Below are 20,329 nucleotides of genomic sequence, written 5' to 3'. Positions count from 1 at the left end.
TTTTTTCTTTATAGGACATAAAACTTGGTTCATTTTTTAAATTAATGAGAAATTATTCTAATATAAAAGATATTTAATTAACATTCATCATCTATTCCTTAATCAATTAGAAATCGTATATTTTAAAAGGTAATATGGGTATTTTCACTTAAGTGAATCTGCACATACATTAATTATAAAATAGAATCTGCCTCCTCATCTCATCCTCTACCAACTATATCTAGAAGTGTGCAGTGGCCAGCCAGCAATTTTTTTTGCTATACCGAAATCGTCTCCATATATGAAAATCAGGCCATGGCCAGTCTAAATTTTTTTTAAATATATATTTATTCTAAGTCGGCCAATATCAATGTTGTAATTTTTTTTAAACCTTATTTTGACATCTTAATTATTTTTAACATCATTTTTAGAATTCAATCAATCAAAAATCTAAGAATTCAAAAGTTACCATAATTTTGAATATTTTTAAAATGAAGACCCAATGTTAGAAAAAGTTTTAATTAGATGAATATGAACATCATTTATGCTTGGGTTATGATTTACAGCTGGTTATCGTGGATGGTAATAATTACCTTTTATTGAAAATCTTATCAAAAGAATAAGAGAAATTATTATTTCTCTAAGATATAAAATTGCAGAGATTGGATTTGAGTTCGAGACAGATTAAGAAAAATGTCTAAATACAGGATCTAACTTCAGATATGCGAAATATTGATAGTTCTGATCTATACCCTGATATATTCCAATTATGATAATAACAATAATTCTATACATATGAAAGAATCTAGGAAAATAATTCCCCAAAATCCCCGTTTTTTAAGATATTAAAAATTAAAAAAATAGGAGAAAAAAATTTCCCTATAAATATATCCATGGAATAAAAATCCTTAAATAATATATTTAAAAAATTTTGAGAAAATCAATTCCAAGAGAATTATTATTGGAGATTTTTATTTTCGGGGAATTATTTTCCTCTTACCCATATGAAAACATTAAAATTAAATGTTTCAACCAGGTTGCATAGTATATTGATTATATTTGAAAGCATATCAGGAGCAAATAAAGATTTAATTAATAACGTTTTGAGAGGGATTAGGAAACTCTATCTCAACCTATCCTTATGTATCAGGTAAGAATTATTAGTCTTTCAAAAAAAGAAACAGTTGAATTTCTATATTCATAAAAAGGCCTATGAGTGAAATTCAAACAAATTTAATAGTAAATGATAATGATAGCTCAGAAAATCATTTCCCTGTAGGAAAATCTGCTATAAAAAAAACTTGCGTTAAGATTTCCGGTTTGTGATCTGCAATTAATAATATAAATTTCTAGGTGATTGGCTTCTCTTCTAGACCCAAGATTTCAAGATTTGAAAATTGTGTCAAAGTATATAATAGAACAAAATTAATCAGCGTCAGAATTTACTATAAAACGTTTAAACTTTATAGAGTATTGTATTAGTGTAGTAAATTTAGCGATTGAGAATCAAGATGAAATATTAAATTCAAATTATTTGGTAAAATTAGCAACTAAACATTCGATAACAAGTTACAAATTGTGATTCCACTTTAAATAATTTAGAACAAGAATGCCATATTGTTTTAGAAAATACGCTATTCAGATATGAATGTCCTAAATTTCTGGCGAGAAAAAAGGATCGAACTTCCTTATCTTTCCACGCTAGCTAAAGAGAATTCTTTGTCTTCCAACAACTAGCACACTTAATGAAAGAGTTTTTTCTACCCCTGAGTTAACGTTAAATTCAAAGAGACGATCAATATGTCAGGAAAATTTAAATATTTTTTTATACATGACAATTATAAAATTACAAAACGATTTTGAATTTATGCCGAGATGTCTGTAGTGTAGCATATATTTTAATTTAATTTTTCTTAAAAAAAAATAATTAGAAAAATTTATAACGGTGCGCCGATTTACGCGCGGCGCCAACCGCCGATCATATTTTTGAAACTCGCGCCTGACCCCGATATTTTCGTCCGCGTACAGGTCTAACTATATCAAATTCGAATTTGATTTTTGGTACAATAAAATCTCCCTTTAAGCACATCTCTAACTTCTTGCCAGACTATAATTGGAATGTTAATCTCCAAGAAGATCCCACAGGAAAATTGTTTCGCCCGAAGTATTAAAAATAATTCTGAGTTTATTTTATAATTAAATTACCAAAATCATCAATGCCACGGATCATTCAAAATACAGAAGCCCATTTTTTTGGCAACGTAAAATATATATTTTTTTAAAACTCTATGTGATTCTGCCTCAGTAGAGCAATAAACAAACAGCCTGTGTTAGCCCTCATTGTATAAACCCTCAAAAAGAATAGCAGCCAATTTTTAACAATGTATTGAAAAAATTGGTTATTGACCTTATTAGAATCAGTAGCCTCTTCCATAGAATTTTTAATGGGGAAAGGAGGGGGGGGGGGGTGGGGTCGGTTCCGTTCCTATAAACTAAGAGGGGTTTTCTGGTTTCTGTTCCCTGACCCGAAATTCACTAATAAATATTGATTTTAATTATTCGAGTGTTATTAAATGATTGACTAAATTAATTCAATGTGTATATCAATTTATTTTCCCCAAAATACAACTTTAGGCCCAATATATGTCCATAACCTTCTTTTTTTTTATCGGACAAGAGATATTAAAATTTAAATGTTTTGCCATGTAGGGTAATGGATATATTCATATTAAGATACAATAAAAGAATTTTTTGAATATATATACATATATTAACCCTCAATACTCTGACTTTCTACCTTAACCTTTTCTATGTAAATAACGAATGTTCTTTTTTTTTCACTCATGGCAAATTTTTTGATTCTAGGCTTCCTAGATTGATTGTATATAAATTATTTAAGCTTGATTAGATGAAAAATGACAAATTTTAAAATCAAAAATTTATTTGATATAATTTTTCCCTTTTAGCAATCTAATAATATAATTTAGTATAATTCCCCCCCCCCCTAACAATTTAATATTGTTATTACAAAGAATTTAAATTTTTTTAAAATCTAATATAATTAAATTTCATTGTCCCAAAATTTTAAACATTGTATAGTTTTCTTAACATGGTTTGCAATTGTAGTTATATGGAAAATCACAATACTGGCCATTAGGATTAAAGATAGTGCCAGATGCGCATGGCATAATAGCTTGATTTGCTCCAGGCTGACAATTTACGTATTTGCTTTTTGAAAAATAAATAGAAATTAAAAAGTAATAATAATATTATTTATTTAGTTAGATTCTGCGAGATTAAAACAATTACAGTAATATAATGATAAAATATTGATAAATATTAGTGTTTCGATAACGATATAATCTATTAAACCGCAATTTTTTTTGAGAAGTATATAACATATAAATATTCATCCTAAAGGAAAAGTTATTTTATTAAAATTCAACCTGCAATCAGGTGGATAAGCCGCCAAGACGGGTCCCGCTTTCTGACAAATTTGGCTAGGGTCACTAACACATCCAATGCTTCCACTGGTAGTCGTAGTTTTTGAAGTACTAGGTGTAGTAGTTTTCGAAGTACTTCCAGAACTGCTAGATCGCGTGGTAGTCTTGGTTGTTGAATTTGTGCTTTGTTTGGTGGTTGTGCTTCCGCCCCCACTGCACCCTTGCATGGAATTGCTAATGGCGCGAATCAAACTCTTACTAGAATCTTGAGCTAATTCCCATATCATTACTCCCGCCATGTTATTCTGGCAGGCCCATTGAACCTATCATCAAAATAATGCAATAAATCCCTCAGATGACTCTTTATTAATCTATCGCTAAAGATCCGCAGGGGTAACTTGAAGGACCCGTTTTAATCGGAACTTTATTTCAAAATTTAACTTGAGCACTTGCTAAAAATTTTATTTAGTGATAATTTATTAGCGTAACAATATCGGCAAATATTCCTATATTTAAAAACAAAATACCAATTACTTTCTATTATATTTTAGTGTTTATAATATATTGAAACAATTTATATATTTTTTTTCTTAAATAATAAATCATAATATATTTAAATTATTCGTCTCTTGATTTGATTATTTTTATCGAATAAAATTCCTTATTCGTAATCGATCATTCGATTTTGGTTAAATTCTTTTAAGAAAATGCTTAAATTTTTTTTAAAAAAAGTGATTTATATAGATGTGGAAAAATAGAGAGTTTCGCAAGGAACATGCTGAATTCTTTATGAATAATTTAGAATACCTACAAATTATTACGAATAATTAGATTAAAAATTTTAAAAAAACTATTCGACATTTAATATATATTACCCTTATTCTTATTCAATTGGAAAATTTGAAAATAGAATAATTTGTTTTTAGGTATACAATTATATATATAGTAGTACCTATATGTTTTCTTACGCTCACAGTTGAAAGGAATGATGTTTTACTTTTTTTAATATTATTTATAGTAAAATAATAATGATTGTACCTTGTTAGTGACACTTTTTTCGTTATCGTAGCTAAGCCATTCGGATCCACTGACTGCATAAGGCACTTCTGCTGTATCATCCCAATATTCTTGCCAAGTTCGGCTTTTTATCTTGTCAGTGGATAATTGAAAATAACGAATAAATAAGCCACCATATTATTTTAAAAATAATATTGTCTTATTAAAGCAAATGATATATTGTAGTTTTATTTATAAATGTATATAACTTTAATTTATTTATCATCTATTTAATCTTTTATTTAAGTATAATATTGCTATAAAAAGCCATGTCGTGCGATATAATCTTACTCATGTCAGTTCGAGGTAGATATTTAGGAACTCAGTGTCTATTCTATGTGAACAGGTCTTAACATTTATTAACAATTAAATTGCCTTTCTGTTTAAGCTTCACTTTATAAAAAAAAGAAGTTGATTTGAGTGTAATATATTATAATATTCATGAGGGACTCTAACTTGAGTATAGGTTAAAACTCCATCCTCCCCAGAGCCATATCCGGATGCAGGTGCACCAACATTGGTATTGGATGTTGTTAATTTCCAGGTTCTTCCGTAAAATGGTAAACCTATTACCATAATATTCTGATTTAGACCAACTTTTTTCCATTCGTCAACCGAACCTTTCTAAATATTACGAAAATAAATTCATAAATTGTTTTTTAAAGCGAAATATTATTACAGTTGTATAGACTCCGGTCCCCAAAAGTGGAGAATTATGACCGGTTTGAGATTCCCAACCTGCTGAATGATAGTCATAGGTCATAATAGCTGCATAATCTAAATACCTGATATAGGGATGCATCAAATAATATAATTTAGAAATATTTCTAAAAGTTAGAGAGATAAAACATTTATGAAAAATAAATGACTTGTTCATAGCACTAGTATCAAATCCTCCAAAATTTTGATTCCCAGCTGGCACCGCGGACATTACTATTTTACTGGGAAACGCTGCTCTGAGACTCTTTTATATAATTATCGCATTTTTAAAAAAAAACATATTTTGTTTTGTCTATTATTTATAATTGTAAGTTAAATTCAATAGTAATTTGTCATCTTGTTACATATTTTCATGTTGTTAGGATCTAATCAATAATTAGTTTTACACCTGACATTATTTTTTATTTAAAAAAAATACAGTTTATGTTTTTTTAAAAAAATCAAATTAGCTCTAGTAAGAAATATTTGTTTTTTTCCTGTTTTTTTAAAACCTTCAAAATGTTGGCGTATGTAGTCTTTTCGGTAGAACTTATAGGATACTCCCAGTCTATATCGATACCATCTAAATTGTATGATGAATCTAGCGTCACGCAACTGCTCACGAATTTGCTTAACGCACTTGACGAAGCTAAGTAACTAAAATTATATCCATAATAAGTAATTTATGAAGTATATTACATTTAAGGGGTTACCAATCTTAACGTGAATTAATTTAAAATTTTTTGTTTAATGATTTACCCAAACATATAGGTATACGAGGCACCTCCAATGCTAGGCACTATCTTGAGACTTGGATTTTGACTTTTAAAGTCCTTCAACTTCTGAAAATCGGCTAATTTATAAATACGCATAAACATTTTATATAATTTTAAATAAAAAAATATTCATCAATAGGTCATAAATCTCTTCTTTTATTCCTATTTTAATTATCAAAATTTAAGTTGGAATTAGATGTTGCAGCAGTTACCAGTTATATATTTATAAAATTTTAACAGGTCTAAGTTATATAATTCAAAGTTTAATAGGTTTAAATACAATGACTTTTATGGATAAGATTTGAAAGGATTAAAACTTGAAAGAAAGAAAGAAAGAAAGAAAGAAAGAAAGAAAGAAAGAAAGAAAGAAAGAAAGAAAGAAAGAAAGATGAACAAAATTATATTAAAAAATATTTTTTACAGGCGCTATAACTCACGCTACCATCTTGATTGATACCGACAAAAGCGTAGAGTAAATGGGTGATTGAATTCGCATCTACCGTTGACAAATCTAGAGGCCAGTTTGGCACGTATCCTATTATCACACCACCTAAAAAAATAATTTAATAAATATATAATTAATAATTATATTATTTCAACATTTCTAAAATTATTTTTACTTTCTATAAATGTCGGTATCGTTATTAAGCATACGAGAGCCGTCAATGAGAGAAAAGTTTTCAAAGGTTGAAAAAACATTATGTTTTAAATATTATAAGAAATGTAAAAAAATTACTATTTTTTTTAAGGAAAGTTTAGAGAAATAATATATAAAACCTTTACTCTTTTTTTTCTTGGGTTTTTATAGAAATTATTTAAACGAATATAAAATGTTAAAAATATCTCCACTTTTTTTTTTATTATAGTCATTAATAGAACACATTTGCAAATTATTTATTCAGTTGTATTCTTTTGATAAAAAATTTTTTTACCTTGATTTTGATAATAAATATTTTAAAAATAGATACCAAATTTATTTCTTCTCTCAATTTTTATGTTCAATAATATAAAAAAAAATTTACACTTTTTAGGTTATTAGAAGGTATATCGATAAAATTATTTTAAATTCCCCCCAAAAGAGTATTTTCCTATCTTTTATAGGAATAAATCCTTTTATTCTAATAGAAGTCCGTCATTTCCTCTTCCTATTTCCTGATGTAGGCCCAAATTCCTGGCTCCTCATTCGTTCTTTTCCTAACGAGCGCCAACCTCCCTCTCCCTTCACCCTCTTCCCTTCAATTTATTTGTTCAGGTTTTATCTACAAAATAAGTAAAATAACTAGTAATATAATATTAAAAATAACTTTATCAAATAAAATTGAACACTCTTTTAATTTTATTATAAAAATTGATAATATGATTTTTTATAAATTTATTTATAAATATATTTTTAAAAAGTTTTGACAATTTTTATTAAATTTTTTTGTTTTAAACATCCAAAAATAGAAAAATTGCATATTAAAAAAAAAGACATCTGGAATAAAAAAAAAATCGATTAAATATATACATGTCGCAGAATTGATAGACGGGTGCCATTTTTCAGAGTTGTCCACATACAATCAGGGTTGGGCAAATACCCCCCCCCCCAAAAAAAAAATAATAAAATAAAATAAAATAATGTAATTAGAATACAAATACAATTCCGGAAAAAAAGTATTTGAATATGTTAGCGTCAATGCGTTTTTTTCCGGTAATGTGTTGTATTTCCAACTTTGAATCATTTTTTTAAAGCGCATTTTAAATCATTTTTTTAAAGCGCATTTTTAGAAATTTATATAAATTTTACCGAAAATGTTTTCCGTCTTATTTGGAATACCTACCCTATGAATTTCAGACAAATTTTTTCCAAAAATTTTTAAACTTAATAAAATTTATATCGAATTTTTTTTTTATTTTTTTTTTAAATATAAATTATAACTCAAAGCTTATCCTTAGAATTATCTACAATTCCTAAGATACGTATTCTAAACATGCTGGATTACATTTTCGGTAAAATCAAAATTTAAAATATAAAAAATACGCGCTCAAAAAACGATATAAAGTTGAAAAAATCTAACACAACAATGCCGGAAAAAACAAATATAATAGAAATAATTTTTGAAAATTTGTAACTGGATTTTTATACAGTACCACTTATTAAAAAAACAAAATAATTTTTAAAATAACTTAAATTATATTTATGATTATTAACCATTTTTAAAAAAAATTCTAAAATTATTACCTAAATATCAATCATATCACAAATGTTCAGATCATATCTTATCTGCAAGTGATACAAACAATGTAAACAGTGACATGGGACTTTGAGTAAGTCTGTGGAGCGGAACCGAAGAGTGTATTCCGGGGTCCTGGAACGTTCCTAAAAATATAATTTTTTTAAATATTTATCTACACTAATAGTGGGCACAAATTGAACGTTCAAATAAAATAACTTAAACGTAGCTATGTTTAAATTGAAGCGTTAACTTTTATTTTTTTTTCCAATATGAAACGTCTAAATTCTAAGCAAAAAAAATAGGCTAACCCTATATTTATTTAGCAAATCTCTTTGTAATATCATAATTCCGTAAGCTAAAAATATTATGGTATCATTTTATATAATTATTTTACTTTTTGGATGATGTTGTATCCATGCTATAGCTCTAAAATTTTAAAACGTTTTTTTTAAAAAAAAACGCAAGATATTTTTATTTATTTTTTAATAAATAATTTAAAATGCAAAACGGAAATGTTTACAATTTAAAACGAATGCATTTGAAATTCATTTATTTGCGTTTTTTCACTGCGTTGTGCGCGCTATAACGCCGCAAAGAACCGATATGAAATGATAATCCTTTAGAAAATATATTATTTCCCTCGATAAAAATAATTGATCATTTTTTAAATGGTTAAATAAAGATTAATTTAAAGGAAACAGAACTTATTTTTTGACCGGGAAGGCAAAAATGTTTCAAATTCCTGATTACAAACAATATATTAATTGCAGCTGCATTTAGAGATCCGCAATGCCTAGCCCGGTTGGATCGGGTTGGGTAACGTCTAAGTTTTTGTTATTTGAACTGGGCGGGCAAGATAATTATTGGGCCCTGGCCGGGCAGAGAGAATAGATAGAAAAAAAATATGTTTTTCTTAAGCTTAATTTTTGTTAAAACATTATCTTTTATTTTATTTACAATATTAATGATAAAGTATGGCCTGGATACTATGATCATTCATCATAAATGCGTTTTTTCCTTTTCTTATCTTTCACTGTTTAATGCCATAATAAGAAAAATCATGAAACCCGAATCCTCACTCTTATTGGTTATTTTTCCATAGGATATATTTCCGTATTTTAAAAAATCCGCCACTCCTAGCAACTTTAGTAAAAAAAATAGAAAACGGGCCTGATTAGGTCGGACCTGGAGATAACCAAATCCCAACCAATCCAGGTCTGGAAATCTTGAGACTTCTAAGCAGCATATCATATAAATTATATTGTAATTGCTAATATCTATTGCACAGTTTTATAGAATATCATAAAACATCATACATAATAGTGGGCACAGATTGAACGTTTCAGCGAAGCCTTTCAAAACCATTCGTTTGAATTAGAAAATTTTCGTTTTGCATTTTAAATTATTTATTAAATAAAACAAAATATCTTGCGTTTTTTTGAAACGTTTTTAAATTTTGAAATGATACCATGAATAAATATATTAAAAGATACAATAATATTTTCAGCTTATGGAATTATGATAAATTCAAATAAAATCGTATATAAATATATATAAAAACCATTGGCATACGATAATACCTAGACTGACAATGCATTCATTAAAAATGTTCATCAATGAAAAACAGCTGGGGACGCCATTTTTGTTACCCATATCATTATTAAAAATTTTAAACGAGAGACCAATTTATTCCTATTTCCGACGCAAACTTTATTAAAGAATTGCCTTATCATCGAGATAATAAGGAAGGAAGCAAGTTATCAATTTAATAAACATGAGAATAATTACTGTATGGGTAACCAAAATGGAGGGTCCAGCTGATTTGTATTCAACGACGAATTCAAATGCATTATTATGAATGAAACGTCAGTCTAGATATTATTATATGTCATTGGTTCAAACATAATCATATAAAATATCATTCTATCCATAATTTGGCCTATTATTCAAATTTTTCCAAAGTAATGATATTTTTAACCGAAGAAGAATAGGCGAAATAGATTAATATATATTTTAAAAAAAAAAATTCAAGATAATTTTAAAATTATTTATCGAGCAGTGCTCATCTTTAAATAAATTATATTTCTAACTATAATTGTTGAAGCTTCTTTTTAAAAAAAAATTTAATAAATTAATATATACATATATAACCATATTCCAATAACTATTATATAATATTATATAAAAACTCGTTCAATATAAACGTAGGTGGGACTACATGTTCCCAAAAAGCATGAATAATTCTATTTTTTTAAATTGCAATTTGAGTATTTTTGTTTTAAAATATCATACCCTTTGGGTTCTGATGTAAGGGCTTTCTATATATTTTTTTAAAAATTTTAAAGTTCCGTTTGACATATGTTCCAAGGGAAGAGATTACAATTGGTAAAAATAGGATATAATTTGTTAATTTCGAATATTTAATTGTTTTTTTTTCTCGACTATATCAACCGGGTTAGAATTTACATTTTTTGGAAAGGAAGAGCGCCATGTGAAGTATGTGAAGTCCCAAATTGAGGATTTACCTAAAGACCTAGGTATAGAAGTTAATTTATCTCCTGGCCTTAATGGTAAATTATCAGCCTCCAGAATGTTTGGTATTCGCATAAGAGAACTATAATGAAATTAATTGCTGCTAGTCTTGCATGGACTGCCTTGACTATATATACAATTAAGACCATGTCATTTAATGCATGTATGTGATTAAACTATATTACATTCAATTCCATGTCCTAATGGCAACTTTATTCACGTGATAAGAGGTTACTTAGGTTACGACTTAGTAATGCTATGACTCCAACTATTCATAACCACTAGTACAGTCAGCATTTTATAATTTGAATATATTCCATAAAAGGATTTGATGTGAGTACTAAAAGTTAGATAAGTGATTGATGTATTAAAACTGGTGAACCTTATATTCATTTTCTTTAAGGATTTTAAAACCCCTGGACTTCAAGCGCATTTGAATTTAAAAAGTACATTTCAGATTTAGTTTCATTTAGAATAAGATCCATGTTTTCAGTTCTATATAAACTATCTCAGTTAAAATATTTTCAGATAAAACATTTTATAAAATTTTTTAAAAAAAACGACTTTTGCAACATGAGGGCTTCATTCCTAAGGCATGTGGTGAAAATATTTCACTATATCCTGTCCCTCTATTTTTCAAAAATATAAGGGCTCTTTTAAACCTTCCATCTAAAATTATTAAATAGCCATATAGAGGATGTGGACGTTATTGGGGTTACGGATTCTCTGGTAAGAATATCTTATATGGTATTTAAAAGTGGTGCTAGTTCTATATCATCCTTTTTCATAAAAAATTTATATCTCCCAGTTTCACTTTAGTTAAATTACTCATTTTAAAAATATAACGGGTTAAACAGATATGACTGTTAATTTTCGTTCGGGTCACAAATCGAATATTTAAATCAATAAAATTGTTTTGAAATTCAATTTAAAATATATAATATAAAATAAAAAAAATAAAATATTTGTATATTAGTCTGAAATTGTTATAAATACAAAATATCCTTTTTTTTTAATAAATTTTAGTGTTCGAAATAATAAATACTTAAAATATTTTCAAAAATATTCAAAATAAATACTAAAATATAAATTCCAAAAAGTATTTGCTTTATTGCAAATACATGTATTCGCGTTATTGCCCAAACCTTGCACATTATCATTTTAATATACTTTTGATATTACTCTCAATCTATGAGAGGGACCCGGAGTGAACTGTTAAACCATTATAAACCGTTATAAATATCTGAACCACAACCGTAACCGAACCGATATAATTATTTTTTGAAGGAGTAAAAAGAACCTTTATAAAAAACAGTTTTTATATTTTAGAAATGGAAATAATTTGAATATCCAGAATTATATAAACTTGCTCTTGGCGGTTCTCGCAATACAAGTTTCTTTAAAAAGGGCCTTTTCGGGCTATAATTTGCGTTATCGTCAAAACAAAAAAGAATCCATTTATATTAGAAAATATAATACTTATACGTTCAAATAATATATTTAAAAATCTGAATCTTATATATTTTTTTAATATATAATTCATAGATGCTTATAATAAAAATAAATTAGAAGGTGTTGCTTCAATAAAAACAAAAATTTCTAACCGTAATGAACCTTTATAATTAGCTGAACCGAACCGAACCTTTTAAAATTTTTTACATACTGAACCGTTATAAATATCGGTTCGGGTCCCTGGTGAGAAGGCAAGGACACCTTACATGTTTGTTATTATATTTTGCTTTTTTTTTGTTTCCTTTTAAAAAAAATGTGTGTAGTATCTTTTTATTAATTATAATCACTTGGAATTAAAACTAGAGTCGGTTAACTTTACTTTAGTCACGAGTTGGTGCGAATCTACATAAAAGTGGAAGATAAAAATTTTTACGTGCTACGCGATAAAAGTCTATATCCTCATCTAATGTTGGAGCTGCAAGTATTCTTCAGAATAATTTTAAAGAAAATGGGGAAAGTTTTTGTATTAAGTGTACACTTTGGAGGGGCGGGCAAGCTACGCATGTGTAAAATTTATAAAACTATTATTTGAACGTGTTTATAGGCTGATTTTTAATGGATAATTTGAAATTTAGAGGATAATAAAAAGGAATTTATATAAGTTATATAGGCTTAATTTTATTTTAATTTTGTTCCATTGCATCTTATAAGTTTATCTTTGTTACGTGTTTACAACCATCACATAACAGTATACAATGCTTTCCATATCAATATCTAAAAAAATTTATGTGGTATTTAGATATGATCCCCTCCACATACAGGAAATCCCTTAATTACAAAAAATACCATGTATTATATTTTTACAGCTTTAATGTACCACTTGGAAAGATAATCCTATCTGGTAATTTTATTTATTTTACAATTTAAGATGACGTTCGCTAATCTTATTTCGATATTATAGTAATATGTAATAAATTCCCAAAATAAAAGGGATAGAAATAAATGAGTTGTAATTTTAAGTTTGCTTCCTGAGGAGCTCTCAGATGCTAAAATATTCTATGGTAGTTGGTGATCGTGGTTAAACTTTTATTTTTTCTTTTGAAAATATATACATCATACTTGCAAGTTGCATGTATACTACGCATTAATAATATGTAATTTTTGAATGATGATAATAATACTAAGTTAACACGTTTTAATAATCTTTACAGAGCCTTTAATCTAAATGTTTCTATTTTGTTAAAATTAAAAACTTCTCGATGTTTATTATTAAGTGGATATTTTTAAACGTATATATAGATAAAAATTAATGAATATGGCTAGTATTAAAAGAGTTATTTATTTTATTTAAACAAAACGTATTTATTTATAAGAAATGTACACATAATAAAACTAAAAATAAAATATTATATAAATCTGTTATCAGATTTGATTTCTTCATTATAAATATAAAAATACAAAAGATGTAAAAATAAAGTTAAGAAGAACATTTCAAATATATATTTTCTATATGAAAATAAAGAAAAAATTAATATAAAAATAAAGAATTAAAAGTTAATATTCAAATAAATATTTCTGTTATCCAGCAATAATTTATGTACTATTTAAACTATTTTGCTCTTGTTGCCTAATCTTTATGTAAAAATTTGGCTTATTTATATGACTCAAATATATGTTTTTTAAAAATTAACATTAACAGAACATTGAATGATAATTATCAAATATATATTTCTATATGAAAATAAAGAAAAAATTAATATGAAAATAAAGAAAAATTAATATGAAAATAAAGAAAAAATTAATATGAAAATAAAGAAAAAATTAATATAAAAATAAAGGATAAGTTAATATTCAAATAAATATTTCAGTTATCCAACAATAACTTATATATTATTTAAACTCTCTTGCTCTTGGCCTTATCTTTATGTAAAAATTTGGCTATTTAGTATTTATATCACTCAAATATATGTTTATGGAAAAAATTAGCATTAACAGAACATTGAATGATAATTATTGCTTGTTTTCACTTTTAATATATTAATAGATTTACTCTGGTATTTATTTTTATTTTTATAAAAAATTAAATTTCTCAATATTTTATAAATTAAAATAAATATTGTATCATAAATAAAATTCTTTATTTTTTTTTACCAACGATTTAATCTGACCTTTCAAATATTAACATATTATAAATAAACATCCAATTTGATCAAATTTTTTTTATTGAAAAACATATATTAAATTTATATATATGTAATATTAGGGCTATCAAATTTTTATGTGGATCTGTTTAGAATCTTCTTTTTTTGCATTCACATAGGGAAGAACATAATTTTTGTCTAATCCTAGCTTTAAATTTTTATATTTATTTGATAATTGATCAGTCAAAAAGTTTTTTTATAAATCACTAAAAAAAATCATGTTATCAAAAGGAAATAGAAAATAATCAGTAGTTAGAACAATAAAACGACTTCCATTGGTATTATTTTTTTTTGAAATAAATGATACTAATATAATAATAAAAATCCCCTAGACCCGTTTTTTTTAATCTAAAAATACATATGAGTATTTTTGATAATTTATCTTATATATTAAAAATGTATATAAAATTAAATAATGCCTTGAAGTGATAATGTTGAGAGATTATTTAGTAAGGCGAAACTTGTACTTTCTAATCATCGCTTTATACTTAGGAGGGATGATAGTTGAAGAGAATCATGATAAACGTGCAAGTATGTAAAAATTTATTTTATTATTATTAACTTTATTATATCCCTTTCTTTTTCTTTTTAGGTATATATATATTTTCTAAAAATATAAATTAGAATATATATAAAAACAAAAAGTAAGGTTATTAAAAATATAAGTTGAATTACAAAAATAAAAAGTTAAATTGAAAAGATAAATTTGAATTCATATGAATTAAAAATAAAAGGTTAGATTTGAATTATAAAAAGTAATACAAGTTGAATTACAAAAATAAAAAGTTAAATTTGAATTCACAATTTGAATTCACAACAATAGTATATAAATTATTTTATTTTTCATAAATTTTTTTATAATCAAAAAATAACTATATTTAAATATTTAATAAATGATGATTTTTTGTATTATAATCCCTTATATGCAAAAAATAAAGTTTTTATAAAAAGTAGCTTAAGCAGTAACTAAAGCTACTTTTAAAAAATAGTAGCTAAATAGCTCGCTACTTTTTTTTTGATGGGTAGCAATATCGGTAGCGCTACTTTTTTTTAAAAAAATTAGGGTTTAACTACCCAAATATTTTTTTCGGAAAAATTAATATTGTAAAAAATAAGTATAATTTTTACGTATAGCATAATAAAAGTAAACAAGTGAAATAAAATGAGATATTATTTATTCAATATTGTCAAGTTTTTAATTTTATTGACGTTTGCCATTTAGTGCTAGCATGTTACCCGATCTTCCCTACTATATTCATTGTAATTGTAATTTTTCCTCCAATTTTAAAACTTTAATCTTCATTGTAATCTTTACCTTTATAAGGTAATTATATATTTGATTAGAGATCTGTAAAAGTAGGCCCGACCCGTACCCGGTTTAGCCCGAACGGGTATCGGGTCGGGCCTATTTTAAAAAAACGGGATTGGGCTGGGTCGGGCCTCGAAATTATTTTTAAATATATCTAAATTTATCAATTATAATGTTGAATTTTTAATGTAAAATAAAAATATTCGATTTTATTTTTAGAAACTAGATGCCATATAAGATATATCTTTTATTTTATATAATTATAAAAAAATAATTTCTATATTTAAAAAACATTTTTTAAAAAAAATTGTTTTCGGGCCGGGCTTGAAAAATTAAGCCGATGTTGATCGCTAAATCATACATAATCCTAATTCGCCTCGTTTGGATTTCATTATTTTACCTGGTTTAAATGGAACATATTGTTAAAAAACATATCTTCCATTAAAATTTTGGTTTTTTTTCAAAATGAAATAAAGTAGAATATAATATTTGATTAAATTTTTTTAAAATTATTATATTTTATATGTTTAGTTTAAATTTCTAAAATATCATTTTAATAGTATATAGATGTCAAAAGAATAAAATGCAAGCAGGGTCTTTAAAGATCCTTTTGATAAATTGAGATTAAATTTCCTGTAATTTTCAGAAGGTAATATTTTAGATCTGTTTAGTATAAAATTCGAAGCTTAAGCTAATATATATTAATAAAAAATAAAATATTAAAATGAAGATTAGCCAGTCATACAAAAAAAGAAATTTACAATTTTTAAGTAATTTGTTATTAAATATATAATTTCCACAAAATTTTTGGATATTTGATAGCCTTTTTAAAATTTAAAAAAAATTGATGTCCTTTTAAGAATAAATTAAAACCAAATCAAGGTCTCTATACTTATAGTTATTGTTAATCATTTAAGTAGTTTATTTTATTTTAAAATTATTTATCAAAAAATTAATATTTTGCTTATTAAATTTTACAAAATATATATATAACAACATACAACACAAAAACAAGTTAATATTTTGAAGTTTTTTATCTCACATTATAATATGCTTTAAATGTTGTACTTACATGTAAGTAATTATAAATTATATTCTAATTTTTATATAATCAATAATATATAAGGTTTAATTAAAATTTATAATTTATATTATTAAATGAGTTGGAGATATTTTCTCTAATCAAATAAAAGCATAATTAACAAGCTTATATTAAACATAAATATAGGTATTGATCGCATGTGTAATTATCCTTCAGTTTTCTGTCACAAATTACAGTAATTATTTTTTTTTAAAATTAGCAATATATTTGATATCTAAACACTATTCATTTAGCCAAAGGTGAAGAAATAGAGACAATAAGCACAACATACTTAGAAACCCCAAACAATGGTACAAATGTTTCATTTACCTAATACAAAGCTATTATTGATATAGAAAATTCACCAAAAATTAAATTTGGTCAACCATAATTTTTGAAATCTAAGAGAGAGAATTGAACATTTAGACATTATTTAGCATAATAAATTCTTATAATTTAGAATTTAAAAAAAATTATAAAATAATATACCATTATCATGATTAAAACGTGAAAAGTCTTATATTTGAAACTTATTTCTATTTAGCATAGAAACAGATTATGAACCAACACCTTATTTTTGTTTGTTTTATAAATATACATTAAATAAAAGAAAGAAAGAAAAATAAAAAGAAATAAAGAAAGAAAGAAAGGAAATGAAAGAACAAAAGAATTATTTAATATTTTTTTCCATAAGGTTGCTTATACCCTTTGTAAGTAATTTTTAATAACCTCTTACAATTTTAGATTGTTAGAGGAAGCTATACAGACAGCTAAGCAGACTATTTTTTTTAAAATACATTATTAGTGCTCATACTTTAAAAATGAAGACATGAGATTTAAAGTACACGCTAATAATATATGTACAAAAATTATATATTTTTTAAAAAATTTGTAAATATAGTTGTCATTGGACCAACCACTACGCCCAGAATCACATCAATATGCAATAGTAGGTGTCACCGCTTCAAAGGAATATAAACTATCCTATTCTTTTTTAAAAAAATCTATTTTCCATAATTTTTATTACATCCATTTCATAAGTCTATTAGGTTTATCAAATTTCAAGCATCTTCGTTTTTTTTTCCATTCTATCTTCTCTCTATAAAACTAAAATTCATTATAATGACTTGAATAAATTAAAATAAAATGTTGTATTAGCAGATATTTCAAATTTTTATCTTTGTATGCATTGTAATATGTATAATTTTTTTTTTATATTTCGGGAAAATTTTTCCATTTTAATAACTATAGTTTGAAATATATTAAAATATTTATGGCATTCAGCCATGAATTAACAGGAATTTGAAGTATTTGGGTTCAGATAAAAACAAAAGCTAGTCTCGTATATTAAAATTGACGTATTTAATCCTTCAGAATTAAAACTGAAATACTAATACTATCATAAAAAAAATCCCCAAACGTTGAGAAATCAGTTCTCAACTCTCAAAAAAGAAAAATATCAAATGTTCTGAATTATTTCTTATTTGGTTCGATTGGAGTAGAATTGTGTTCGATTAGACCAGAATAGACTATGTTGGTAGGTAATTAGATAATGATTTTATTGGTAGTAAAATTTTAAAGTAAAATAATATTTCTTTTAAATATAAAAGTCCAAAATGTAAATATTATTAATATTTATTATTGAAGTATATATAATTTTGTTTCCTTTTGTTAATATCAAAGTAAATTATTGTATGTAAATTGAAATTAAACCTCTCTCGTTTAAATAAAAATTTAATCATCCAATTAACAAAATAAAAAATAATATTAAATAAACAATTTAAATGTAACATTATAAAATAACTATCTTGCAACAATTAATCAAAAATTTTATGGAAGATTAAAGAAAAATGAAAATATTTATAAATAAGGTTTCAAATTTTTGACCAATCCATTTAAACATTTTTTAATATTTTTAGGAATAATAGGAGACCCCCTGACAAAAACTCTGCAAACGCCACCCTCCCCCATCTACTTATTTTCACTGAAATCGTAATATACCACAGTGATGTATACTTATTTTCTTCAAAATAAAGTCCCAAAATATTAAATTTTTTTCTATATTTCTTCTTCAGTATAATCATAAAAATCGATACTTAAATCGGGGATTAATCATTTTAAAAAAAAATGTTTTCGTTTTTTGGCGGTGGGGTTATTATTTGATACTTAAAATAAGTTACTAAGGGAGTTTTCCGGGAATTATTTCCCACTTTATATTTTTAATATAAGTTTATTCCAACTTACAATCCGGAGGGTAAGCAGTAAATGTTTTACCATTTATTTTGCAAAGTGTATTAGTATTATTTTCACAATTCTTGGGAATAGTGTGGATAGAACAAGAATCAGGTATATCATTTTGTATTAGTGGTAAACATGGTCGTAGAATACTGGTTAGAATAAGAATCAGGAATGTCAGTTGTAGCAGTTTTATTAGAGGTAGGGATGGATGTGGAAGCCTGGGTAGAATAGTATTCGAGTGTATCAATTGCATTAGTAATAAGCATGGATGTCAAATAGTTCAGATGAATCAGTTGTATTAGTAGTAAGCATGAGTTTGGATTGGGTAGAATAAGATTCAGATGTATTAATGGTAAGCATGGTGGAAAATGGGGTAAAGTTCTATCAGTTCCATTTGTATCAGTTAGGTGTGTCATTTCCATTTATATTAGGTTGAAGTTAGTTGCATGTATTCAAGTTTCTTCTACTAGTTATTCATTCCTCGTATTTCCATTACTTGTGCTTCCATAATTTCTACTTGTGTAAATTTAAGGTATTTAAGATGATTATGTATTATTAGTAAATATATTAGAACGTAGATATATTTTCTTTAGGTACATGAGTTGTACATTCACAGAGAGGTGGTGGTGAGGTGAGTATGCTAGAGATGTAGTTTAGGCATAGTTGTATTACGATACTTATAATCATGAGAATCATATTGTCAACACTATTATTTTCTTCTAATTCAATCATAATATGGTGTATACCATGAATCAAAATATTGCCTTCATCTTGTAATCGCCTTAATATTATTTCCTCAATTTCATTTTCTCCATTAACCATTGTATCTATAATCGAAGTAAATAATATATCAAAAATTTGAAATTACATTACATTATGTTCTGTAATATTATCAAATTTTTTTTTCCCCAAATTTCCAAGACATTATTAGAACAGAATAGTCTTTAGACATCATATCAAATTAGTATTTGTTAAATGGCCCTATTTTGGTCGATTTTTAAAAACGGCTTGATTTAAATTTTAGCCAAAATAATATTATGTAAGCCTAGAGAGATACCTACAAATGCTATAAGTAAATGAGTTGTCTACTATACAAAACAACTCCATTTTATAATATACCCAAATATTATACCACCTAATAATTTATGATAACCAGGGATCCAGAGTGAACCCGAATGATAGGCTAAACCGTTATAAACCTTCATAAATATCTGATCCGTAACTGTAACACCGATATAATAATTTTTTGAAGGAGTAAAAAAAAAAACCTTTATAAAAAAAATGAGTTAAACTGGTTGAAAATAAAATAAATCACATTTTTTTTTACATCCTTTTCCTTGGGGTGTA

General features: G+C 25.6%; 1 protein-coding gene and 1 long non-coding RNA gene across 2 annotated transcripts; one reads left to right on the top strand and one right to left on the bottom strand.

Moving 5' to 3' along the window:
• Positions 1–3,083: 3,083 nt before the first annotated feature.
• Positions 3,084–6,652, bottom strand: LOC135930900 (uncharacterized). Its single transcript, XM_065467699.1, has 10 exons — positions 6,574–6,652; positions 6,375–6,503; positions 5,937–6,030; positions 5,690–5,834; positions 5,348–5,442; positions 5,158–5,263; positions 4,935–5,102; positions 4,461–4,571; positions 3,426–3,745; positions 3,084–3,207 (listed from the first exon to the last, which is right to left on the bottom strand). Exons 1-10 carry the CDS (start codon positions 6,650–6,652, stop codon positions 3,084–3,086), a joined length of 1,371 nt encoding a protein of 456 aa, XP_065323771.1.
• A 10,001-nt stretch (positions 6,653–16,653) lies between these two features.
• Positions 16,654–17,804, top strand: LOC135922783 (uncharacterized). The gene is made up of 4 exons (XR_010571030.1): positions 16,654–16,737; positions 16,892–16,940; positions 16,999–17,055; positions 17,646–17,804. It is a non-coding gene; the product is annotated as an uncharacterized LOC135922783 (long non-coding RNA).
• The last annotated feature ends 2,525 nt before the right edge of the window (positions 17,805–20,329 follow it).

Source organism: Gordionus sp. m RMFG-2023, chromosome 1 (assembly GCF_954871325.1).
Source record: "Gordionus sp. m RMFG-2023 chromosome 1, tfGorSpeb1-WG-v2, whole genome shotgun sequence".
Lineage (NCBI taxonomy): Eukaryota > Metazoa > Nematomorpha > Gordioida > Chordodea > Parachordodidae > Gordionus > Gordionus sp. m RMFG-2023.
This window is presented reverse-complemented; position numbering and strand designations above follow the sequence as displayed.

What these genes read in the sequence shown, in the direction of transcription:
- LOC135930900 (XM_065467699.1), bottom strand. Translation starts at nt 6,652, where the DNA reads ATGTTTTTTCAACCTTTGAAAACTTTTCTCTCATTGACGGCTCTCGTA. An exon ending in GATACCGACATTTATAGAAA is followed by an intron (nt 6,504 to 6,573) that starts GTAAAAATAATT and finishes TTATTTTTTTAG; the next exon opens with GTGGTGTGATAATAGGATAC. An exon ending in GATACTAGTGCTATGAACAA is followed by an intron (nt 5,264 to 5,347) that starts GTCATTTATTTT and finishes TCCCTATATCAG; the next exon opens with GTATTTAGATTATGCAGCTA.